The sequence below is a fragment of the Balaenoptera musculus genome, chromosome 1, assembly GCF_009873245.2.
Source record: "Balaenoptera musculus isolate JJ_BM4_2016_0621 chromosome 1, mBalMus1.pri.v3, whole genome shotgun sequence".
NCBI classification, from domain to species: Eukaryota; Metazoa; Chordata; class Mammalia; order Artiodactyla; family Balaenopteridae; genus Balaenoptera; species Balaenoptera musculus.
Window position 1 is genome coordinate 132,099,444 of NC_045785.1, and position 24,426 is coordinate 132,123,869.

General features: G+C 44.1%; 1 protein-coding gene across 1 annotated transcript in view; it reads left to right on the forward strand.

Moving 5' to 3' along the window:
* Positions 1–9,723, forward strand: part of PAPPA2 (pappalysin 2) — a 300,349-nt gene extending 290,626 nt beyond the window's left edge. The window contains exons 21-22 of the mRNA XM_036867003.1: positions 6,886–6,984; positions 9,157–9,723. Of these exons, the coding sequence (XP_036722898.1) occupies positions 6,886–6,984; positions 9,157–9,231 (174 nt within the window). The 3' untranslated portion in view covers positions 9,232–9,723. The remainder of the gene's footprint in view (positions 1–6,885; positions 6,985–9,156) is intronic.
* The last annotated feature ends 14,703 nt before the right edge of the window (positions 9,724–24,426 follow it).

The following is a 24,426-nucleotide window of genomic DNA, read 5'->3' on the forward strand; positions in this document are numbered from 1 at the left end:
TGTGTGTGTTGAAGGAGGCTCATTTAGTAAAGGGGTAAATAGCCCAATGCAAAGAGCCTCCTTATAAGTAAAAAGGAAAAATATTCATGTTAATGACTTTGTATTCTATAAGTTATTAAAAGGCAGGGAAACAGGAATTTTATAAAGGTTTTTTCTTCTGTGAAAATCGTTCAGAAGCTACATGATCTCACATGGACCAGTAAAGCACAGTAGACCACAAGAGTAGACCTGAGCACTGACCCCTCTCTAGGGACCACCACATGGGGCTGTTTCCCTCTGCCCATCCAACAGAATGTGTATCTTCATTGCTTTCCTTTCAATTATGTCTTGCTTATCTATTGTTTGAAGAGTAGACTCTTGGCCTTCAAGGAGGTACTCTTTGCAGTTTCAGCTGTTAACTGGTAACCCAGCATGTCTTTAATATGTTAGTGACTAGTGACTTTGCCAAGGCCTGGATTGAACCATGGAGACCTCAGGGCTGGTAGGCAGGAGAAAATCTCCTAGTTTCCAAGTGAGCCAAGCTACCTGTGCAACATCACCATTCCATATGTCATTCCATATCAGTCCTCACATTTTATCTTATTAAAATTCTAACAGAGTCACTTAAAAGATCTCCACCTTGCAAAGCCCCAAGACCTGCGCCCCGATTCCCGATCAGCTGTTAAAACCCAACAACTTGATTACAGATAGTGTTTGCAAACATTCCTAGGACAGCCACAGTTTCACTGTCTTCTTTCTGCTCTGGTTTTCAGCTTCTTTTTGCTGTTAGCCCCTGGCAATTTCCATTCTTTTCTTATTATACCACCTGTAGAACTGAGATGATATTGATAAATTTATTCAACATTTTTAGCTTGTTAATAGGAGAACTTTAGATGGTGTATTCTACTATTTCTTCCCACTCAGAAATAAACGTATACCAATACTCTGCGCCAAGTAGGAGAGGACTAATGAAAAGGAGGGATCTGGTTATAAAGTATGCTAAAAAAAAAAATGTATTTAGCCACCATCATAGTTATTTATTTCTTGAGAACCTACTGTGCATCAGGCACTGAACTAGTAGCTGGGACTGAAGGGGATTAGACTCTGAGCCCTTGATAATACATTCTGAATGTTAAGTCCTATAATGCACATATGGATAAAACATACCATAGTACACAGGCAAGGAGAACTCTCTGGGTCTAGGAAGCCAGATGAGATTTTCCAGAGGAGCTTGAATCTAAGAAATTCTTCCTGCACAACCCATCTCAGGGTATCTGTCGCTTTTAATTTTACATTTTCCAAGAAGATTGTTGCAAACCCACAAATGTGAGATCACTGGCACCCTCCCACCCCAAGGGATGAACACGGGAGGAGTGGAACAACTCCATTTCCTCTTTTCCTCAGATGACTGCAGTGAGCAGAAAATGCCTGGCTTTAGCATTCTAGGGCCCAGAAATAAATGCTTCTGGGTTGCAGGCATCTGCTGATGGGAATGGAGCACAGTGCTGCTTCCTCCTGGCAAAATCAGCCTCTAGGAAGATATGGGCCAACCGAGCCCCAAGATCAGAAGGAACTATAGTACCAGGTAGCCTATTTGGGTAAACGTTTAACCTGCAACTGAGAAAAACAGAAGTGAAGTCGTGGGGTGTCTAGGGGAATTGAGATTATATATATGACCCTTTCTCTGTTTCTATATTGGATCGCTGGGTTCACTTCATTATTAATGTTTCTGCACCTAAGCCCTTTTTATAGAGGTGCCAAAGGAATTTGTTACTCTGCATTCCCCATAAATTAAAAGGTTAATGAAATAATCAGATAGTGGTAGCATGGTTTAGCAGAAAGAACATCGAGAATCAAGAAATTTGGGCTATGTTCCCAGGATTGTTACAACTAGCCTTGCAAACAAGACATTTCACTGTTTTAAGGGGCCATTTCATCATTTGTAAAATGAGAGTTTTGTACTAAATAGTATTCAAGAATCCATCTGGCCTTTGAATTTTATGCATCTATGGTCCTTAAAAAAAAAAGAAAGCAACTAATGTCCTGGTCATCAAGAGTCCCTGAAGGACCTCAAAGACCTCTGAATTTTGCCCCTGAGATTCACAGGTGAAGCAATGGACACATGGGCAGATCCAAGGGCTGAAAGAACGAGGCTGGAGGTCACCATTCACTGGAGAGCCAGAGAACTTCCATCTGCTGCATGGACTTCACTGGGTGTGGCACCACAGCTGCCTTGGAAGGTGGCTTCTTTTGGCCTGATGTAGCCTAATCAATATGAAGAAATGGGTGTGGGTCTGATTTGTCATTCACGTAATGAGAAGGTTTTGATGGGAGATGATGTAGGAGAAAGAAAATAGTGTTAGGCATTATACAAAAATGTGATTAGCGTCTTCTGTCTTACTTAACACACTCCTGAAGGTTACTTATTGGGCTTCTGTCCCATGCTTTACCTATAGGGATATAATCACTTTGGGCTGATATCTCAATCTTGATGTTAGTAGAGCAGAAGGTCTGCAGCCCAAAACTAACCTTTCTAGAACATCAGTGTGCTCATGGGTTCTGTTGCAAGCTGTAGAAGAAAAATGTTCTTAATCTAATTCACATAATAGGGGTACTATCAGCCAATCAGTCAAAGTTTATGGAACTCTTCCTGACAGTGGGCTCTGTGATGAGCAGTCTGGGACAACCTGCCTCTCTATTTTTACCTTCTTCTTTCACTTGCACAGTTTTCTCAGGCCCCTCTACCCCTCTGAATCATCCAGTGCTAAACTCTTTTTCATGCGGGCTAGATGTAGCAAAGCCAGCCCCTGAAAGCTCATGTCATCCTTTCCGCGTCCCCACCCACCCCAAATCTGGACTAGGTACTTCTATCTGCATTGCTATGCTAGCACTCGTCATCATAAGCTATAATTGCAAGTGGGGGGTTCTCTTGAGGACTGGAGCCATGTTTTATTTCTCTCTGTACCCTCATAACAATGCCTGGTACAAATAGGTGAGGAATAAATGTTGAGTGATTGAATAAATGACTACATCCATAGGCAACAGACAGAGCTACCATTCCTATACCCAGCTCCCCAGAACAATTTAAACAGAAAATATCACCAGATAATATAACATAAAGGAGAAATTATCTTACTTCTGAGAAGTAAAGTCATATGGATAGGATAGACTGACAGCCTTTCCTCTTTGTATTTCATCACTTACGCACTTCCAGTCATATGGCCACCTCAGCTGCCTGGAACATAGCCAGTTGGCAAGAAAAGCCTTCCTATAACAACTAAAATAGGTATCATCAAGCTCATACATCATAAGAAGAGCAACCTAGCCTCTCTCTCAGATTTAAGTATTCACTTTAGGTATAATTCTACAAAGCTTGACCCATGAGGGTGTGTGTGTGTGTGTGTGTGTGTGTGTGTGTGTGTGTGTGTGTGTGTGTGTGTGTAAGGAGGCTCATTTAGTAAAGGGATAAATAGCCCACTGCAAAGAGCCTCCTTATAAGTAAAAAGGAAAAATATTCATGTTAATGACTTTGTATTCTATAAGTTATTAAAAGGCAGGGAAACAGGAATTTTATACAGGTTTTTTTCTTTTGTGAAAACAGTTAAAATGAAAATTAAAAAGTGGCTCTTAAAGAAATAAGCTTTAGGTACTTGAAAAATTCACTTAGTTGGAACACTTCATTTTCTGATGTTACAGGAAAATGAGGTGCATGTATGGGTAGTGAAAAATTCACCTATGGACACATTGTGCAGAGAAGCCAAGTCTTGTACCATTCCTTGGGGAAGTTTCCTGTGGGGAGGAGTGATGTCCCAAGTCAGACACCTTTCAATTATTGAGATTTGCGTCCCCCAATCTAGTCCAGTCTTCAGATACTTTAAAAACTTTGGATCGATTAGTCATTTTTCCCTTCCTATTTTTTCCATTGTAACTTTGGACTCAAGCTGTCAAGCTTCCAGGCACATGTTGCCATAGGAGACTCTGTTTGTTTAGGGTGGAGTAGTTATTTTTGGCAGGTTAGGGGAGGAGCAATTAATTCTAATAGGTATATAGTAAATTAAATACTTGTGTCTTTCCAACCTTTTCTCTGTATTTTATGCTCCTTTTTATAAATTCCCTTCTCTTCCCAGATGACCCTTTAAGAACATTCTAGAAATCATGTCCAGGATATAGCCATCGAAGTCTAGTGAGCTCTAGAGAAGGTCACCTAGACAATTTCTGATCTTTTCAACATACCTTCCCTAATACTCTTGAGATGAGAAGCCATCCTTGGGGAAGAGGTTGGAAAGAAAGATTCCCAGGATCTTTTATTAATCCATTCAAATGTCTAAGTTGTTCTTATGAAAAGGAAGATCTTCTTTAGATCTCCCTTTAATCCTCCATATTGAAGACCATACTTTTATATGTAGGAGAAGTATTTTGGGTGCTCTTTGGATTTTTATAGACGATTACATGAAAAAGAAAGAAGAAACAGATTAAGTTTTGCCAATGAGTCAGTCAGGGTTGGAGGAAAAGTAACAGATGCAGTGTTAAATGAGGAAAATATACTCCAAACACTGGAAAAAGAAAATTCTGGGGGAATTTCAGTGGATGTATCTGGTCCTCCCAGGAGAACCCAAGGGCATCTATAGGTGTTAAGGATGCAGCTAGTTGTATTTTGACTCCTATTTGGCTGCAATTGTAGATTCAAGTTATGATTATATAGTTATTCCAAGTTCTCCAGAGCCAGAGTAACTGGCTCCAGTGTTAAAGACAAATGCTCATCTCGAAATCTTTGTCTTTTATCCCAGTGAGGCGTGTGTTGAGAACAGAATTCATTTTCACTTCCTGCTCTCAACTGACATTGCCGTGCAGCTGTGTGACAGCTGTTGAGTTCCACCCCACAAGTAGCAGCTTCTCAGAGGTTCACAAACTGGTATACATCTGGAATGATGTTCAAGTGACCTCAGGACCCCATAGAATAAATCAAAACATTGAAGAAATAACTTGGATGAGCTCATTCTGATGTAACTCAATTGCTGAAAATTATTTAATGGCCATTAAAAAAAATTTGTATTTATTTATTTATTTTTGGCTGCGTCGGGTCTTCGTTGCTGTGCGCGGGTTTTCTCTAGTTGCGGTGAGCGGGGGCTACTCTTCGTTGTGGTGCACGGGCTTCTCATTGCGGTGGTTTCTTTTGTTGCGGAGCATGGGCTCTAGGCGCGTGGGCTTCAGTAGTTGTGGCACATGGGCTCGGTAGTTGTGGCTCGTGGGCTCTAGAGCACAGGCTCAGTAGTTGTGGCTCACGGGCTTAGTTGCTCCGTGGCATGTGGGATCTTCCCGGACCAGGGCTCAAACCCGTGTCCCCTGCATTGGCAGGCGGATCCTTAACCACTGCGCCACCAGGGAAGTCCCTTAATGGCCATTTTTTACTTTAGTGATCTATCTCATCAAAGCAGAGTGAAATAGGGAACAGTCCTTCTATTTGACATTTAAGGAGGGTGGGGGAAGAGAAAGTGATTTGAATATGTGAACTGGAAGGTGGCCTCAGGACTCAAGAGTCTACTGACTGTCCTGTGGCCCAAAGAGCTTGACTACGAGATGCTTCCTGAGGCTTTGCAATTGGGTATCCACTCAGGATGGGGAGCAGCTAGTGTGATTGAGTAGGTGGGCTGGCTGGGCTGGTGCACCCTCCAGGATGCCGTGGGACACTGTTTCCCTCTGAGAGTGGCTCTAGAGAAACAATGCGTTGGGCTGCTGAGCTATTTTTTTAACCGCTTGTTGCTGTTCTTATCATACATTCCCTTTTGGGGTGAAACACTCCACTAACTCTGGTTTGGCCTGGGCCCCTTTCCCATTTTGGTTCCTGTTAACTTGCAGCAGTAGCAGGAGTAGATGGAAACCGTTTGGCTTCCTCTGCTCTAACCCTGTGTCTAGCTGCTGTGCATGAAGTAGCTGTACATGTGGGATGATTTGTGTTCCAGCACTGGTGTCCCAAACCCTAGGACCACTGCATTCTGGACAAACATCATTTGAGTCTATAGCAACCCAGGACTATTGGGGTCTCTAAGTACAAGTACCAGAAGAGATGGAGGTTATGGTCCTTAATCTGTGAGAAGCAGCAAAAAATCAAGATACATGACTTCTAATCCTAAACTCTGCTTGACCTAGCTGTGTGACCTGGAGTAATTTTTGTCATCTCTATTTATTCCCATTTCCTCACTGATAAAATGGGACTTTTAAAGCCAAACCTGCCTGATGCACAGGTTTTCCTGATGATCAACAGAGTTAACATGTGTGAAAATATTTTGTAACCTACCTAATGATATGAAGACCTACTATTACGAGAAGGTGAAAAAGTTGATCAAGGAATTAAATGAACCAGCCTGGTCCCTAGAGTAGGCCAGGAGCAGACACTGGTTGTGAAATTTGACAATTCCTTAGATCCAATGGTCTTATCTTGAGACTTTTCAACTTCTTGAGAATGTTAGGTCAATTTTTACCCTGCCCCTTTGGTGCTCTCGCATAATAATGTCTCGAGGGCTTCTCTGGTGGTGCAGTGGTTGAGAATCTGCCTGCCAACGCAGGGGACACGGGTTCGAGCCCTGGTCTGGGAAGATCCCACATGCCGCGGAGCAACTGGGCCCGTGAGCCACAACTACTGAGCCTGTGCGTCTGGAGCCTGTGCTCCGCAACAAGAGAGGCCGCGATAGTGAGAGGCCCGTGCACCGCGATGAAGAGTGGCCCCCGCTTGCCACAACTAGAGAAAGCCCTCGCACAGAAACGAAGACCCAACACAGCCATAAATAAAATAAATAAATAAATAATGTCTCGAGTTCCATGGATTATGTTGGGGGTGGGATGAGTGGGAGAATAGGGTGAAGCAGAGTGAAGTTGTACTTAGACCCTGACTTGCTACCTCCTTACCAGCCTTTCCAAGCAGATGGTTGGTGTGATACCATCAACAACCGGGCCTACTGCCACTATGATGGGGGAGACTGCTGCTCTTCCACTCTCTCCTCCAAGAAGGTAAGTGAGGGCACCTGGGAGTGGGAGGAGAGGGTAGCAGCTCCAGGAATAGAGGCAGGAGCTTTGGCTAGCTCTCCTTCGTGGTGCATCATAATTTGTTTTTCTTCAACAGTCAAGAAGAGGGAATGATAATGAACAAACATTGGAGCTTCTACAGTGACAGGATTAAGGATAGTAATTTTAGGATAGGTTGTTAGAAAACACTAGTCTCTCATTGTCAGTCCTGTAACTGCTAGAGAAAAGCCATGCTTCTGCTAATCAGACTCCCACCTGCTTATCATTGTCCAGGAAAAGTTTCTGTAGGTAGGGAGTAATGGCTTCCACTCCTTGGAGAGGCAGGATTATCCATGAAGTGGTATCCACTTATTATTAAACTTCACAGCTAAATGAATAATCCTGTAAAGTGTATTACAAGCATATTGCAGGTGTATGTTGAGCAGCTACCTGGAGCAGCCCCCCACCCCTGCCCCCTGCTGTATCCTGAGCAGTGGTCCTTTTCTTGATGCCTTTTATCCTGTTGCTCTGGACTCTATTAAAATAGGAGATACGCTTAAGCTAAGCCTATAAAATTGAATAGGCTGAAAATTCGGAATAATATGGTTGAAAACCCAAGAGCTCCAAAGATATCTGACGCTAGTTGGCCGATTTGATGAATCAGAAATACACAAGAACGTTTCCTTCCTTGTATGTGTCTCCACAGTAAAGTCACGTCTGCATGATCACCTCTACACAGACCTGAATACTCCTCCTAATAGCTAATATTTACCGATGGCTCACTCTGTGCCGGGCATTGTTCTCACCACTGACATGAATTAACTTATTTAGTGCAGAGAGCTCAGGAACTTACTGTATCACTGTTCAATTTGGCCCTCTTTTGCTCTAAAAACCAGCAAATCCCAAACCATGAGAAACAGATCAAGAGCTTGGATTGCAGGTCAGACATCATGCCAACTAGTTCCTGGTCTCACTTGAAGAAAGTAACTGGTCAAGGATCCCATTTCTACTCAGGAAGGCATAACCACTTTGGAAGAAAGCAATCAATTCTCTCCCCATCTCCATCTCACACTCAGCAGATCTAGGGTTTTTCTTTAATGGATTTTGGTGCCTGTGGCCAGTATACACATGAATCAGGATTGAAAAAGCCTTTCACTCCTGTCGACTCCTAAATTACATTTAATTCATATGTGAAAACATGCTGGGAAATTTCCTCAAACCCCACCACCCGTTCTCCAGCCCACTTGCCCAGTCACCCAGCCTATTTCTTCAGTGTACTTGGACTATTAAATAATATGCTGATCTATTGTTGTTTCATTTGACTATCCATGCCCAAAGAGCAGAATCTTTGCCACTTTTACATCATGTCTCCTGAATGCCCAATTCTCTCTGAAGCTAATTATGGACACTCAAAAAGTATGATTATCTGTTGGTAGCAGTGCAAGCAGGAAGAGAGCAACTTTTGCTGGACCATCTCTGACCTGGAGGAGGGATAATTACATAGCAGGAAGGCAATCCAGCCACAAACAATCGGTAGAGAGATGCATCGTTTCACCAAGCCAAAGTATATCCTGGGTTCAAGAAGGGCAAAACCTCAAGCTTATGAAGATAGAAGAGATGATTCTATGGCCCCAAGAACATCAAAAAAGTAGAAGACCTAGAGCTAGGTAATAGAGCCTTGGTTTTCCAGATAGTAGTGTCATGACCTTGAGTTAAGTCACCCTACCTCTCTTGACCTTCCCTGTAAGAAGAAAATACTAACATTCATCTTACCTACTTTACAAAGATATTGTGAAGATTGATAATAACAGCAAAAACATTAACAGCAGTAGTTTTGAACATTAGTGGTAATATTAGAAGTAGTAGTAACAGATATTAGAGATGCCTGGAAATGTGTGTTTCATATCCATCATCTTATTTAAACTACACTAACACCCTCTTGGGTAGTTGCTGTTGTCCTCCCACTTTATATATAAAAAGTGAAGCAAGGAAGGTTTACCTTGCCTAAGGAGACATGGTGTGTAAGTGAAAGAACTGAGTGTTAATTTCAATTCTGTGATACTAACACGCAATCCCACACTTCCTCTGGGACCAAGTGAGAAAAAAAGCAAAAGCTGGTTGAAAGTGTGATGCTTGGTGCAAAAATGAGTGATTTCAACTTCTCTTTGATTTCTCAAGGTCATTCCATTTGCTGCTGACTGTGATCTGGATGAATGCACCTGCCGAGACCCCAAGGCGGAAGAAAATCTGTAACTGTGGGATCAAGCCCCTCCTTCCACTGCCCTGGAGGCAGTAAGAATCAGAGGCCTCCACAAAAGGAAACAAAGGATGAATGAAGAAGAAAGGTCATGAAATGAAGGAAGGAAGAAGAACAAGAAGGATCCTATAAGAAATGCAAGAGGACGTTTATAGGTGCCAACTATTGCATCAAGTAGCCCAAGTAAGGAAGAATCATAGGCAAACATTTCTTCAAAGAGGCAGTTGATTTAAAGTGGAAAGAGAAATATGATATATATACAAGGACCCTCCTTCCCCATTTATATTCTATCAGATCCCATCCTCAACTCTTGCCCTGCCCCCCACTCTGCACCCTGCCAACTATTCAGCCCCACCCAACTTGTAAACCAATACCAAAATACTAGAAGAGAAGTTGCCAGGGACACTCTGCTAATACCCATTTTGAATGGATGGCCATCTTTCAGGGCTCGTCTAATCTAAACTGGCTCTCTCCCTTTCTTTGTGTAGTCTCCCTTAGTAATAATGAGGTTAGTTATTAATTCTTTATAAGTATTTAAACATAATGATATAAATATATTATATATATTATATTTTTTGCTGTCTACTAAGCTAAAAATTATCCATTGTTCCACACATGCTGCTGTGAAGTTCACGTCCAAAATGAATGCTGAGGGTTTGAGGACCGAAAGACAAGTTCTTCTGCCATCTTTCTATTCCTAGGGATTGGCAGGTTGAGAGGGAACTGGGGAAGAAAAGAGAGAGATTAGATGGAGTTTCTGATTATCACATGTCAGCTAATCATCTTTTTATGAACTGGGAGCTGAGCCCAGTTTGAGGAGATGGGGGCTTGGAATGATAATACTAAAAGGTATGGAAAGGTGGGTGGGGTTATCCATTGGTGATGGGTCCAGGAAAACTAGACTATGGTTCTTGAGTATCCATCCAAAAAGAATACATTCTCTTCAGTTCTTGGAACTCTTCGTTGCAGTTGGTGAGGCCCAGGATTTTCTGCACTTCCACAGGTGCCTGATCCAAGCGTGGCTCTCAGCCAGTCACTCAGTCAACAAGTCTGTACGTAGGCTCACTCTCCCATCACCAGGATTACAGGAACTCACGCATTCCTCATACTTGGCCTGTGGTCTCCCTTTTTCTAAGTCTCCAAGCCTGGCCACAATTCACAGCCGCATGACCTATTGTTGACTTTCTGGGGGAAAAATGTCATGGAAATGACATTGGGGAAAGGTGGAGGAAACTGAAGAACAGGCAGGTTTGGAGGAGCCGAGGGAGGCCATAGACAGGGGAGGAGTCAGGGTAAATCAGAGCCCAGGGCTGGAGGATGAATTGAGTCAAGGAGACTCAGCCTTGTTCCGAGTCTCCACAGCAGACCAAAGGGGATCTTTTAGAACAATGCAGACTCGGAGGTAAATTCTATTCAAGTGTGATGCGTCAAATCTGTGTCCCAGAGAGAGCACTTTGAGCAAGCTATGAAAATAACATGGAGCAAGGGTGACACTCTGTGGGGAGAGAGAAGAATTTCAACTATTTAGGGTCCATTTTGTCGTTGTCACCCTTTCTTGCTCAATAGATGGACTGTACGTGAAATGACCACGTTAACCTGCCTCTATTTACGTCCTGGCCTGACTCATTTTGCATGTGGTCTATTGCAGTTGTGTTTTAGTGATGATTTATGGATTAGGCCTTGGAGAAAGAAAGTAAGGAGCTAGTTTCTTGTTCAACACCCCAGTTTATCATCTCAGGAAGGGAAGAACAGGCAAAAGTTCAAGGGTAGCCTTGGTCTCCCTGGATCACCTGCTCTTTGGCTCTGACCACAGTTTTCTATTCTTCCCATCAACCCTGAAAGCAATGGCTGTGCACATGTCAATAGAAAGAAGAAATACTTCCCCCACTATCTTGAGCCAGACTTCACGTAGGGAAGAACAACATTCTGGAATGGAATAAAAAGGAAAGGGGATTACACATATTTATCTGTGGGGATCTGAAATGAGGGTGGCAAGGTCACTGGGGAAGGGAAAGACCAGCGTCTGCCCATCCAAAATACTCTTGTTCTCTGTATTTCCAGCCGTAATGGAAACAATAGCCTAGATACCTACTGTTCCTTATCTGGGTTCACATTTAGTGCCCCCAAGAAGAGAATATTTATTTCTGGGATTCTGATAGGCTTCAATATGGAAAGGACAGTAGAAAAGTTTAGATTCTTCATTCTAAAACAGTTGTAAGATTGTTATCCAAATTTCTTGAAGCGTGTCAGACTCCGTGCAGGGGAATCCTGCCATGTCTGAGCTTGAGAGTTATCCTGGGCATCGCCCAGCTCAGGAAGGCTACATCCACCCCCCCACCCCCTCCCACCCCAAGCCCCAGGAATACGGAGCCTGTGGTTCATGCCAGCGTGGATCTGGGCTCAGTCATCCCTCAGGAGTTACAGTGAGAACATTTCTCTTTCGTACTTCATTTTAAACTATTTCATTCTCTGTTGGCAACATCTGCACTCCATCACTACCCTGGGAAGGTGAGAGGAGGGTTCTGGGGGCATGTGGAAAGCCTTTCAGGCTACAGGCTGCCCAGCCCAAGTCAGCCCTGGCCATTCACAGATGGCAGGTTCTTCCAGCCTTTGTCCCTGGATCCTAGCGCTTCGAGCTCCTCAGGTCACTAATAAAGTTGAAGCTCTAAGACACCACGGTCACAAATCCCCAGTGGATCTCAACTCACACTCACTCCATGTGGTGATCTGCATTCTGCTGCTCTTCCCCGTACATGGGGCCACAGAGGGCCTCTCCCAGAGGCTCTTCCATTTGCTTCCTTGTTCCAAAATCACTTCTCTGCTTCTTCTTTTTCCCAGTAACTAGGAGCTCTGGGGTCCAGGTTGCCTAGGGCTGGATGACTCTGATGATTTGTGTGACAGTTTCCAACCAGAGAGATAAGAGGGCAGAGTGAGGAGAATGGTCAGCTGGCAAACTTGTACATGAAAGGAAAGAGCTCTTCTTGATTCTCTCTTTTCCTTCCCCCCATCACAAGGCATTGGATTTGGCATGTCCTCTCCTCTGTGAGATCACTATTGAGTGTGTCAGTTAGCACCCCAAGGGGCTGGCTTGATTGGGAACACAGTGAAAGGAGCTATCTACTGTATTGTAACGTAAAACAGCTACAGCCAGTTATTTTGTAAGGTTATAAAATGTTCATTAAAAAATCAGCACACAAAATGGGAAGTGTCTTCGGTGTCTTATTCTTCGTTTAAATCATTGCATCACTTCCAAATTGCTTTTCATTTGCTCGTTTCAGGTCTGGACCTCCATCGTTGATTGACTGATGATTCTTTTCAGTCACTTAAAAACTATTTATTAAGTAAATGGTATGCATAAGGAAGATAAACATGAAAGTTCACAAGAAGAGATGACATATACAAACGCAGAGTACACAGTAGTCATGTCAAGTGCCTCATGAGTTGTAGGAATAAAATGCAAGAATCATTTACAGTCCAGAGGCAGTAGCGTCACCTCTGGATGCCACAGGCAGGGAGTATTTGAAAGATTGTCCATGAAGGATGCATACGAGCTTGACAGGCAGAAATGGGAAAGGGGGAGAGAAGAGTCCAGGCAAAGTGAAGAACAGGGTTGACCCTATGGAAGCAGGAAGGGGAAAAGGCTGGGTGATAGCAGACGTCCCTGGGGCATCCAACTTAGCTAGAAGGTAGAACTCAGCTCACGTGTGCCCTGCATTTGGCAAACGCAATCTGATTTAATCCTCACAAACAGATCTGCAGCTTCCACTATTTCATTTCACAGATGCGGACACCAAGTGTCAGTGTGTAAAGAAAGTTCTTTAAGGTCATATGCCTGGCACTAGAGTCAAGCCTGGTTCTGTGAGACACCAAGATAGATATAAGAAGGAAAAGAAAAATGATGGTTCATAGGATGGGAAAAGGCAAAGGAGAAGTGGAGAGAGATGTCAAAGACAATGACTCTGTGTTATCTTTATACCCGTAAAGGGTATCATCACTGACAGAAAAGGGAAGCCAGGAGGAGTAAGCTTCTGAAGAAAGAGCGTGTCTTTGCTTTTTGATAAAATCAGTTTAAAAGCCAGATAGATAATTCGTTGGAAATTTCATATAAAGCGGTATTTAGCAAGCTGGAGGAGGCTTCTGCAGCTGGGGGCAGTTTGCCGATGTCTCTGGCCCTGCTGGGCACCACCTGGCTGCCAGAAGGGCCAGGTGGTTATCTCAGTACGTGTATGAGCCGTTTGGGAAGGCCTGAGGAATAGATGATAGTTAGAAATGTGAGCCTGGAACTTGAGAGCGGGGTGTGTGACTAGAAATAAACTTTTGAGAGTAAAAATAATGTTACCTGACATTTTCTTTATGGCTTGCAAAGTACCTTCATATGCTTTATTGCTACCCATGGGTTAAGCAGAAGAAGTTTTTGTTTTTTGTTTTTTGTTTTTCTCCATTTTACAGATAAGGAAACTGTGTTCTATTAGAGAGGCCACTGAAAAATTTAAGTTCATATTACTAAGTGCAGGTTGGGATGGGAATCCAACTTTTCTGTCTCTAAATGTGATGTGCTTTCCACTACATGAAGTCCAGCCCCCTAGACCCAGAATGAACTCAGATTTTCCCAGTTGAAATGGGAAAGTTAAATGTCTTTTTACTTGTTTATATTTCAAGGTGCTCTTTGGTTTACCGGTGGCTTTCTTAGTAGTTGATGGTAGGAAAACTGACAGCAAACCTAGAGAATCGTGCCAGGGCCCTCTGTTCATGCCAGGCCCTGAGTATAAGCAGATGCCCTGCACATGCCCGTTAGGCCAGCTGGACTGAGACGTCTGGCAAGGCTGCCTTCTCCCTAATAGTTTCCCCAGGGAGAGTCCTGGAGAGCGACTTTGGGCCTCTGGTTTCCATTGACTGACAAACTTAAATGACATGATGAGTCACCCGTCAGCTGGGAGACTCACTACTCAAGATTCCGGCCAATCAGATGTTGAGGGGCTCAGGATGGCAGGAGGGTAATATGGCTTTTCACTTATAAATAACTCCAGGGCATCTGTGGAGCTGGCTTTGGGTCATCTCTTTTTATGTCACCCCAAGAAGACCACTGGTTCTGGACCGATAACATTTCCGTTTGCCCAATGGTTGGCTCAGAAAAAGGGATGGTGATGAGAATCTTGTATCTTGTAATATACGTCCACACCCATAAAACCTACACATGCCCTGGGTATTTGGAACAAAGTAAGACTCATTAGAAAATAATGATTGTTTTCAAGTGTGCGTGATTTGCTGATGATTCCTTTTTTTGTTTCTTCTCCCCTTGATCCTGCCACTAGGTCCTCGGGTTACATTGCCAAGTGTTAGTAAGAACTGGTGTGACAATGGCAGAGTCCATTCTTAAAAGGATCTACAAGTCAAATCTGGTTAACATTCCAAATCAGTATAATAAAAACACTCCCAAGCCCTGAAAGATAGTACAGACCAACTACAATTTGCTAGTGTTCTTCAAATCAAATTTTCTTCTCAGGATAATTTAATATAGACAAGCTTCCTTTGCCTTGTCTTTATCCACACAGAAGTCACTTATTCAAATGCAGAAAATAAATAAATAAAAGGAGAGTATCGACTTTTTAATGACTGCCAATCATGTTGTATCAATTTGCCTTTCCTCTCCATGAGATAACTGCTGTCTGAAGGCAGCTGCTTTGTAAAAAAATATTTGTACTCTGAGAAGTCACATATTTAAATCTCACAAAAGGCTATCAAAGGTCAAGAAAGTTCCCATATCACAACTCGACATGTGCAGTTTGGAGTGCTTTCTGAACAGTAAAGCCAAGTTGTGTTAGGACACAAATAATTTCCAAGGAATGATTTTGTTGGTAGTGAATCTATAACCTTTAGAATGATCTGTAAGAGAGTTCCTACAGTTTCTTCAAATGTCCTAGGAAATATTGCTCATGAACTCAACACTGCTCTTGACTTCTCTACTTTGCCAGGTAACCTGCTGAAGGGACCTTAACTTTGAGAAGTCAGACCATGACTGAGGAGCAGTAAAACACTTAAAGATGAGACATGAGGAGTATTCAGAGAGGTACAGAAATGCCCAAGGTGGCACAGCTAGTAAGTGGCAGAGCCCTGATTTAGACCCTCGGAGTCTGGTTCTAGGGTCTGTGCATTAACCCTCTATGCTCGAACAGAACACTCCCTCTCTGGGGAAACCACACACATAAAGCACAGTACTTAGATTTATAGGTTCTCAGGCTTGAAAGGGTCTCCAAAAGACTGAATTATTCACATAACGTTTCCTACCATGGGTTGTCCTGCCTTATTGTCAATCAGTCTAGTATTAAGGAAATCACTGTCTCCGAGGGCTACACATTTTATATCTGGACTGTTCTGACTTTAGTGAAGCAAAGAAATACCCAAATAGCTGGTGATATCAATAAATATTTATTGAGCACCTATTCTCTGCCAGGTGCTAGGGATACGGCAGTGAACAAAACAAAGCTCCTTATTTGGAAAGACGTTGGTGGAGACAGACTATATATAGTGAAGAGTGCTACAAAGAAAGCTAAGGTGCAGTACGTGGGGTAAGGAGGGGCCGGGGTGGGGAGGTGCTAGTTTCTATAGGGAAGGTCTGTGAATGCTTCTCAATGGCAGGAAGTGAGCTGCCCCGTGAATACCTGGGGGGAGAGTGAGCCAGAACAGGGAGCAGCAGGAGTGAGGTGGGAGAGAGCTTAGTGTGTCTGCAGAAGAGCAGAACAAGGGAAGCAGGTGAGGGCAGAGAGGGATGGGGGATGGGGAGGGGTCACAGAGGGTCTCCTTAGCCGCGGTAAGGACTCTGGCTTTTACTCGGAGGGAAATCGTTTCCCACACCAGTTTCTCTGTATCTGCACATAATCCATCGCATCTGCTTCCTAACTCTCACATCCATCCTCCTCCTTTCGGTTTGCCTTCCTCTCACCCCGGCTTGGGCTGCCATCACCTCCTCAGCTGCCATGGTAACGTCACCAAGCCAGGTCCCTTCTCCTGTCTCTTCCCCCGCAGTCCGTTGGCACGAGGCTTCCACATCATTCCTCCTTTAGCACACCACCCTTCCGGTCACCCGGGACTCAGGGAAAGGAGCTCACAGTGTCTGCCTGTCCTGAAGGATCAAACCACTCTCAGCACAGCCAACCTGTTACACTGGCTTCCCGCTGCTTCCGAACTAGTGGTCCTCCCCAGCCCCACACCACCCCCTGCCCCACCCCCCTTCCAGTCAGAGAGGATGCGTCCACAGCCCCTGAAGCTCTTGCTTCTGCTTGTGCTAATCCCTAGCCTGGACGCCCTCCCTCCATCTCCACATGCCCCAAAGCTGCTTATTTCCCAGTCCCCCCTCGTGTTCTCCAGTTCCCTGAAGCTGTGCTTCCTCCCCCATCTGATGAGATTTACTGTGCCCATGGCTCCATATTGTCCTCTCCCAGGAGAATCAATCTGGTTGACTGATGTTTTGTTAGCTGTGTTCTTATCTTTCCCTCCTATTCAATCGTAAACTCTTCGAAGCCAGATGAACTCAGGGCTCCACTAGACCATTCGATACCTTTTCTGAGAAATAAAAAAAAAGCACCCCTTCATCTGAGTGAAAGCAAACCAATGTCAGAGAGCATGGCTTGAAAAGGATAGCACGGGCTGGATTTCTGGCCATATTCACCCCCTGGACCAGGCAGCCTCGGGCAAGACACAACTTCACATCTCTACATGGTGGCCCTAGAAACACTATCTTACTTGATTTTGGATCTCTGACACTGCCTTGCACAGTGCCTTGCCTGAATAAAACCTTAAAATTTGCTGAATTGAATCCCAATCCTGATTTTGGGAATGTGAGAATCAAAAGAAAAGAAGATGTTGTGTTTGGGGTTGGAGATGGGTGGGTGGGTCTGTGGACACTCGAGTTTTATGCTTTGACTGGTTCTTTGACAATAGTCTGAGCAATGATGATAACACAGGGCCAACACAGAAGACTGTGGGTTGTGAGTGCATAGTTTCAAAATAACTCATTTTGAAGTTGACCATTGAATTCAGGGTTTGTCGGTCAGTTTTATGTTGAGGTGTGCTTTAGCTCAGCTAAGATGTGCACATTTTGGTTTTAGATGTGTAGTCCACATGGATTAGGAAGAAGTACTGTTGATTAGGCAAGATTGAGAATCTAAGAGACAACCTGACCTGAGACGAAGTGAAGTGACCTTGAGCAAGTTATTTAATGGCTTAAGACTCAACTTTCCCATCTGTAAAATGGAATGATAATTCCTAACTAACTTAGAGAATTTTGATGCAGATTTACTACGATAATCATGAAGTGCTTTCCATGGAGGCACTTTTTTCTTTCCCTTTTTTATAAATTTATTTATTTATTTTTGGCTGCGTTGGGTCTTCGTTGCTGCACACGGGCTTTCTCTAGTTGCGGCAAGTGCGGGCTACTCTTTGTTGCGGTATGCGGGCTTCTCGTTGTGGTGGCTTCTCTTGTTGCGAAGCATGGGCTCTAGGCATGTGGGCTTCAGTAGTTGTGGCACGCGGGCTCTAGAGCACAGGCTCAGTAGTTGTGGCACACGGGCTTAGCTGCTCCGTGGCATATGGGATCTTCCCGGACCAGGGCTCGAACCTGTGTCCCCTGCATTGGCAGGTGGATTCTTAACCACTGTGCCACCAGGGAAGTCCCCATGGAGGCACTTTTTAAATGGTGATTATAAGTATTATTACCCGAGATCAATAGAAGTATCCCTGGTACAGAAGGAACAGAGTAGTGGGGATGGTGATTGGCTGGCTTTTGAGTTTCCACATACTTTCTGGCCTAGGATGTGAATTATTCTAATGGGTATTCCTCTCTCTCTCGCTCTCTCTCTCTCTCTCTCACACACACACACACACACACACACACATACATACACACACACACCCCCATATACACACACTCACATGCTCACATGCAATTAAGTGTTCTATGAACCTTTGGCTATGTTTTAAATATAATTTCATTGAAAGCCATGCTATGTGCCAGTTTGAGGCCCCAGATTAAATAGTTAGAATGTGCCCCTGATTCCAAGTATTAAGGGGAGGAAAAAATTGTTTAAACTATGTCATCAAGAAATGTAATTTATTCCCGATTTTAGAGGGTCATGTTGATGCCAGAGCATGTCCTGGGGCTCTGCCTGGGCAGCATACTCGCGAATAAGCAAACCGGATCCACCCATACTAATTGTAGTTTTAGACAATTTACCTTCACGTAGTAAAGAGGGCCCCAGGCAAGGATCGTGGCTTGGGGAGAGTAACAAGTTTTCCTCTAGATGTAAATGCCATTCCTGGAGGTACCAAGGCATCAAGACTTGACTGTCTCAAAGTAAACTTTGGTAGAAATTGTAGGTATTTATGTATTCATCTTGCTCATTTGGAGTGTACAGACCTCAGACTGAAGACCTAGTGTGGACTCCCAGTTCAGGGAGATGTTGGGCAGATGAGTCTTTTAGGGCCCATTTATAAAGTGGGGATGAGTTTATATTTGCAGGGCTATTATGAGCACTCGATAGGGTAACCTTAGTAACCCTTGAAAGCACTTGGTATACAAAGTGTTCCGTGTGAGTTTCTTTCCCATAGCATGGCTGGAGTTCAATAAATACTTATTAATAATAAATAGTTATTAGTGAAAGAATTTCCTTCCTTCTTTCCATTGAAGTGCCCAGTACCTTCCTATTACCATTTCAGGTGTACTTAAAATCTCACCACTTGTTTCCAGTTTCCATTCATGCTATAGCTCAGACAAGAGTTTCCTCTATGCTAGTTAAGGCTTCGGGGAAGAGGAGATCGGACAGGAAAGAGTTGAATCTGGAGAAGGGTTGAGTCTGGCAAGACCTGGAGGTGAAGGCAAGGTCAGATTCTGGCAATATCTTTTCTAGGCTCTAGAAGGGAGTTCCAGGCCTCCTTCCTCATAGACAACTTGGCCAGCAGTTGTCCACGCTACCTCATTATTATCAGGATTTCTATGACTCTCCTGGCTAGTGAAGCCGCATCTAAGCAGTGGGCTTCTGACACAGACCCCGCCTTGACCTCAGGCTCTTGTGTGCTCCCCAACTCCAACTCTTCAAGTCACGCCAGTCCCACCCCTTCACTGTCCTTGTGGTCTTATCTCTCCTGGCGCCAGCATCTTTCCAGACTTGCCTCTTCAACCCCACTGCTGCCCATTCCCGTTGCTAACACACACCACAGATCTGTCTTCTGTTTGATCCAACTGTGAGGGTTTTGAGATCCCAGGTCCATGCCCACAGTGAGAATACCACGTTGGAGAAGGGCAGGCAGCAAAGGAAAAGACAGAAGTGAACTTTTGCAGGGAAGAACTTTCAAAGTGCATGTTCATACCCTGAAGAATGCCCAGTTCAGAGTTTTTGGGGAAAAAAAAATAATTTGTAGATAAAGTCTCTTTTGGCTCTTTGTGGAGTTTTCCAAATTTCTTCTGGGAGGTCCCCATTCTGTGCCCGGGGGAGAGGAAAACCCACACCTGGGAGGTCAGCTTGTCTTTTCCGTGCCTGTCTTTGTCCTGAGGAGTCCTGAGAGGTAGGGCAGTCCTTGCACGTGGCCTCAGCCCAGGCTCTGTGGGGAGGAATGAAGCTCCACTCAGACATTCCAGCGGCTGCTCGAACCCAGCGGCACTTTGTTAAGTTCTGGGCCACACCCTCTCCTTTGAGTGTTTGCTGTTATTGCTGTGGCAGCCAAATGCCCTTTCTTTATGTTCCCCTTTCCTTGCCCCACACCAGTCAGCTCCATCACCAACACCTCTACTGTGGGTCTCTTCAGATTCCTTCCTAGTCGCCAAGGGACATGGAAGCTACACGATGAGGATCAAAACATCTTCCCCTGTCTGATACCCGAGAGTGAGGAAGGTCCAGAGATCTGAAGTGCATTAGACTAACCTTCTTGGTCGGGGGTTACCGTGGTGTAGACACAGCAGATCCATGGGTGTGGCTGAATGCTTCCGTTCTAGAACTGTAGAGACATCTGCATAGCTGGAATGGTCTGCCTGAGAATACGACCCGGCTGGAGGGTGGGAATGACTTTTACGCCAGTAGAGATACAAAAGTCAGTGAGATCAGACATGGGAGGAATTCCATTTCCATGCATGCCAATAAACTCACGTCACAGGAATCCATGAAAGTGCATAGGCCCAGCTCCCTAGCCACGCCTTCTCCACGGCAGGGACTGACGCTGTGCTGATGACCAGGAAGAAGCAGCAAGACGTGGACATGTAAAGATTGCCGAGTCTCATTTGTCGGTTCTGCTGCATACAAGGAAACCCCGACCCCCCCAACAGCAAAACAAAAAAAAGAGAAACGACAGACAAAAAAAGCATGTTCAGTCAAGTTTTGCTGTTGGTTTAGTTGAATCACCCTGTTGACCTCACATAGGTTCCAAATCCCAGGGTGATTTAGGTGGGACACATGGCAGCATTGGAGAGCAGTAAAAAGGGTACACTCTGGCTCCCATACTTACCTGCCTTATGGCCTTGGGAAAGTTACTTAAGATTTCCAACTTTCCTCATCTGTAGAATGTAGATATTAACAGTATCTGTCCACAGGCTTGTTGGGAGAATTAGACAAGAGAAGCCATGTCAAAGTGATTAGATGGTGCCTGGCACATAATAAGCACTCAATCAACGTCACTCGCTATTAAAAACAACAACGTCTTCAGTGACAAATCTCACATAAAATGGTAAAACCTCTTAGAGAAAGTTCAGTTTCAAAGATAGCACGTTGTAGTATATACAGAAGTTGAAATATAATGTTGTACACATGAAACGTATAATGTTATAAACCAGTGTTACCTAAAAAAAACCATAGGGAAAAAAGAATGCATAGTATAGACTTGAAACATGTTTTCTTGCTACCCTATAATGTTGTCAAGAAAAAGCTACTGGGAAAGGATAATAGCTGTGGCACTTGTGGCTCCATTTCAGTGTCTAAGAACAGTAAAGACAGCCAGGGGCACCAATACTGTGGAGCATTTACTAGGTGTGTTCCAGGCATTGTGCTAAGCGCCTCCAAAGCATTATCTCATTTCATCTTCAGGCCACTTGTGCCAGTTACTAAGCTACTGTCTCTCAGCTCAAACCCACCCTCTTGTCCTCTGCTTTGTGAGGCTGCTGTTGAAACACTGCAAGCTTCAGCTCTTTTGTGTCAGTTTCATGTTAGGTTTCATCAGTAGGGGCCACTAGGGGGAGATGATTGGAAGAAAGAAGGAGAAAGGACTGGTTGGTTCCTCTGGGTTTACTTGCGGTTCAAGCAGCAGCATCCTGCCAATGGCTCTTTACCGTGGCAGCAGCAGTTGGTTCTAGTCTCTGTCATCTTTGTGCCCTTGAAGGACCAGCTCTATTATGTTCTCACAAAGAAACTCCATCACCAAGCAAATGGCCTCTCCTGGAGGAAACCTACTTTCTGTTTCCTCCCTTTGTTCTCTGAGTCCAAGAGGGGTGGCTGCTCCCTGCAGTTATTCATACCTCTGTGTTATCTCAGTATTTCAAACGGTTTTGCTCTTTTGCTCCTCCAGTGTCTTTTAACCAATTCCCTACATTAAATTCTCTCTGTGGAAATCTTGACTGGATCTTAACTGACACCCTGTTCAAGAGGCAGAAACAGATGGAGACTGTGAAATCCTTTGTTTCCTGCCACCTAAGATACCGAATTAACACCATTAAGACTATCTTAAAATACAGATTTAGAAATGAAAAAGGACAGTTCAGAAAACATAAATAAAATGCTGTGAAAGTGATCACGTAGTAATGGGGCCAGAGGTTTCAGAAATGTGTTTTTTGTTCTCACTCTATTTCCATTATCAATGCACAATGAACCTATACTCACTTTTGTATATGTCATAAGTTATATGACATTATTATATTATATTATGGTGCATACATAAATGATTTTCCTGGATAGTCCTGATTTTAGGTATTCTGTGTCTATTCTTTTTCTATAAGTTAGGGAAGACAAATGCCTGGCACACATCTTGCCATTCAGCATTTCCATATCCATGTTAGGCATTCATCACTCATCTCACCACTCTTTCTGGACAGATACAGATCCAGTCTCAGAATCCTTTTTAAATTATAGGCAGTGGGACTTCCGTTGTGGTGTAGTAGTTGGGAATCTGCCTGCCAATGCAGGGGATATGGGTTTGATCCCTGGTCTGGGAGGATCCCACATGCCGCAGAGCAACTAAGCCCATGTGCCACGACTACTGAGCCTGTGCTCTAGAGCCCATGAGCCACAACTACTGAGCTTGCATGCCCTAGAGCCCACGCACCACAACTACTGAGCCCATGTGCCGCAACTACTGAAGCCCACGTGCTCTAGGGCTTGTGTGCTGCAACTACTGAGGCTGTGTGCTGCAACTATTGAAGCCCGTAAGCCTACAGCCTGTGTTCCACAACAAGAGAAGCCACCACACCGCAACGAAGAGTAGCCCCCACTCGCTGCAACTAGAGAAAGCCTGTGTGCAGCAACAAAGACCCAACGCAGCCAAAAAGAAAAAGAAAAAAAAAAAATCACAGGCAGCCACTACACTTGATCAAATTTAGCACTCAAGTGAAAACCCATTCGCCATCCTTGTGATCTATCTTCAAGTTTATGGAAATTTCTTTACTTTTGTCATCAGAATTTATCTTCCAGATTGTCATTCAGACCCTAAAGAGTTATAAAATTTTTATGCCATATGATATGCAATAATTTTTAGTTCGAAGTACGTATTAGTTAAGACCCAGTTAGGAAAGCAGAACACATTTTAGATAATTCAATAGAGAAAATTCAAAATGGAAAACTAATTAGAAAGGCTTTGGAATAACAGAAAGGGCATGTGAAAAATCGTGGGCCAACCCAAAGATTGGCAACAGCAGGAAGCTCCTGCTTTGAGGCGATAAGACCCTGTTACTAAAACTCAGGACTTGGAGCCACCTAAAGGGAGCTGAAAGCATGGCAGGAATTTGCTGGAGGAGTTCTGAGGCCAGAGAGGCAGCTGGAATCACAAAGAAGATGCTAAGGACACCATCCAGTCAGAGAGAGGAAGAAATACACTGGTTTCCTCCCTCTCCCTGTCCGCCAGTCTTCCACAAGTGCCTGCCATGATCCCACGGGCTGGAAGCCTGTTGGCAAGGCTGTGTGGAAAATGTAGCTTGCAAGAGCCAGCTCTCTGTGACACAGAGCAGAGCAGCAGAAGGCTGGGGAATGGATCTGAGGACAAAGAGGCAGTTGGCTTTTGAGTAGTATGGGCATTACCAAGTTATACTCAACAGTCACTGGGGCAAAATGGCAGTGAAGGCATGTCCAACCTCGTCTTATCGACAGGCTCTTAGGTCCCGGGACATCACAAGGACATGGCAGGAGACGGTTGCATCTCTAAGCCAGTAGGTCACAGAACACCGTCTGACTCATTGGACAGCAAAGGCCTCAGGGTCACCTGACATTTGAATTTTTCTGAACAAAGGAAGTTGCTCCTAATTATTAAGCACAGAATATGGCTGAGGTTTTCTTCCTGGGGGAGGTAGTAAGAAATCAATTACACTAACGTGTAGCGCTGTGTGAACAGACATATTCATAAACTCTAAGAAAAGGCAGTTTTGGTGAAGAAACAAGATATCAAAACCTGTGCATCCCTACAGGAATCAATTCAATTACAGCACACACTGCAAAGCCCTGGCACAAAGAGGGTTTTTTTTTTCCCCCCTCACTTTGGAATAGTGCAGACATGAGCCAAAGCCTGGAGTCCCACATGTATCAAGAGAAATTGTCAGCTGTTCTATATAACGCTGAGGTTTCATTTGACACTAAGCTGCTCATTCATTGGTTCACTTGAAATGACAATGAAAAAGGAGGTGGTGATGGAAACAGGGCTGGGAGCCAGTAGGTTATCAAAATCAGGCTGGGTCCTGGATCAACATGTCAAGCTATGCTGTCCTGAAGGGCAGGAGGCTTTTGTTTCCCCAGATCTCACTCAAGTATCGGGTGTTACCAAGGATGCATGCAGAGCACAGAGAACAGGGCAAAAGAACCATTAAAAGCCAACACAAGGCTACGTTCAACAGATAGAGCTTGAGTCACGGTTTTTCTTGACTCTGCATTATCCTCATGAGACAGACAAAAAACAAGCCAAACAAATCCCAAACCAAGCCAAACAGACAAACAAGCAAACAAGCTTGGAAACAA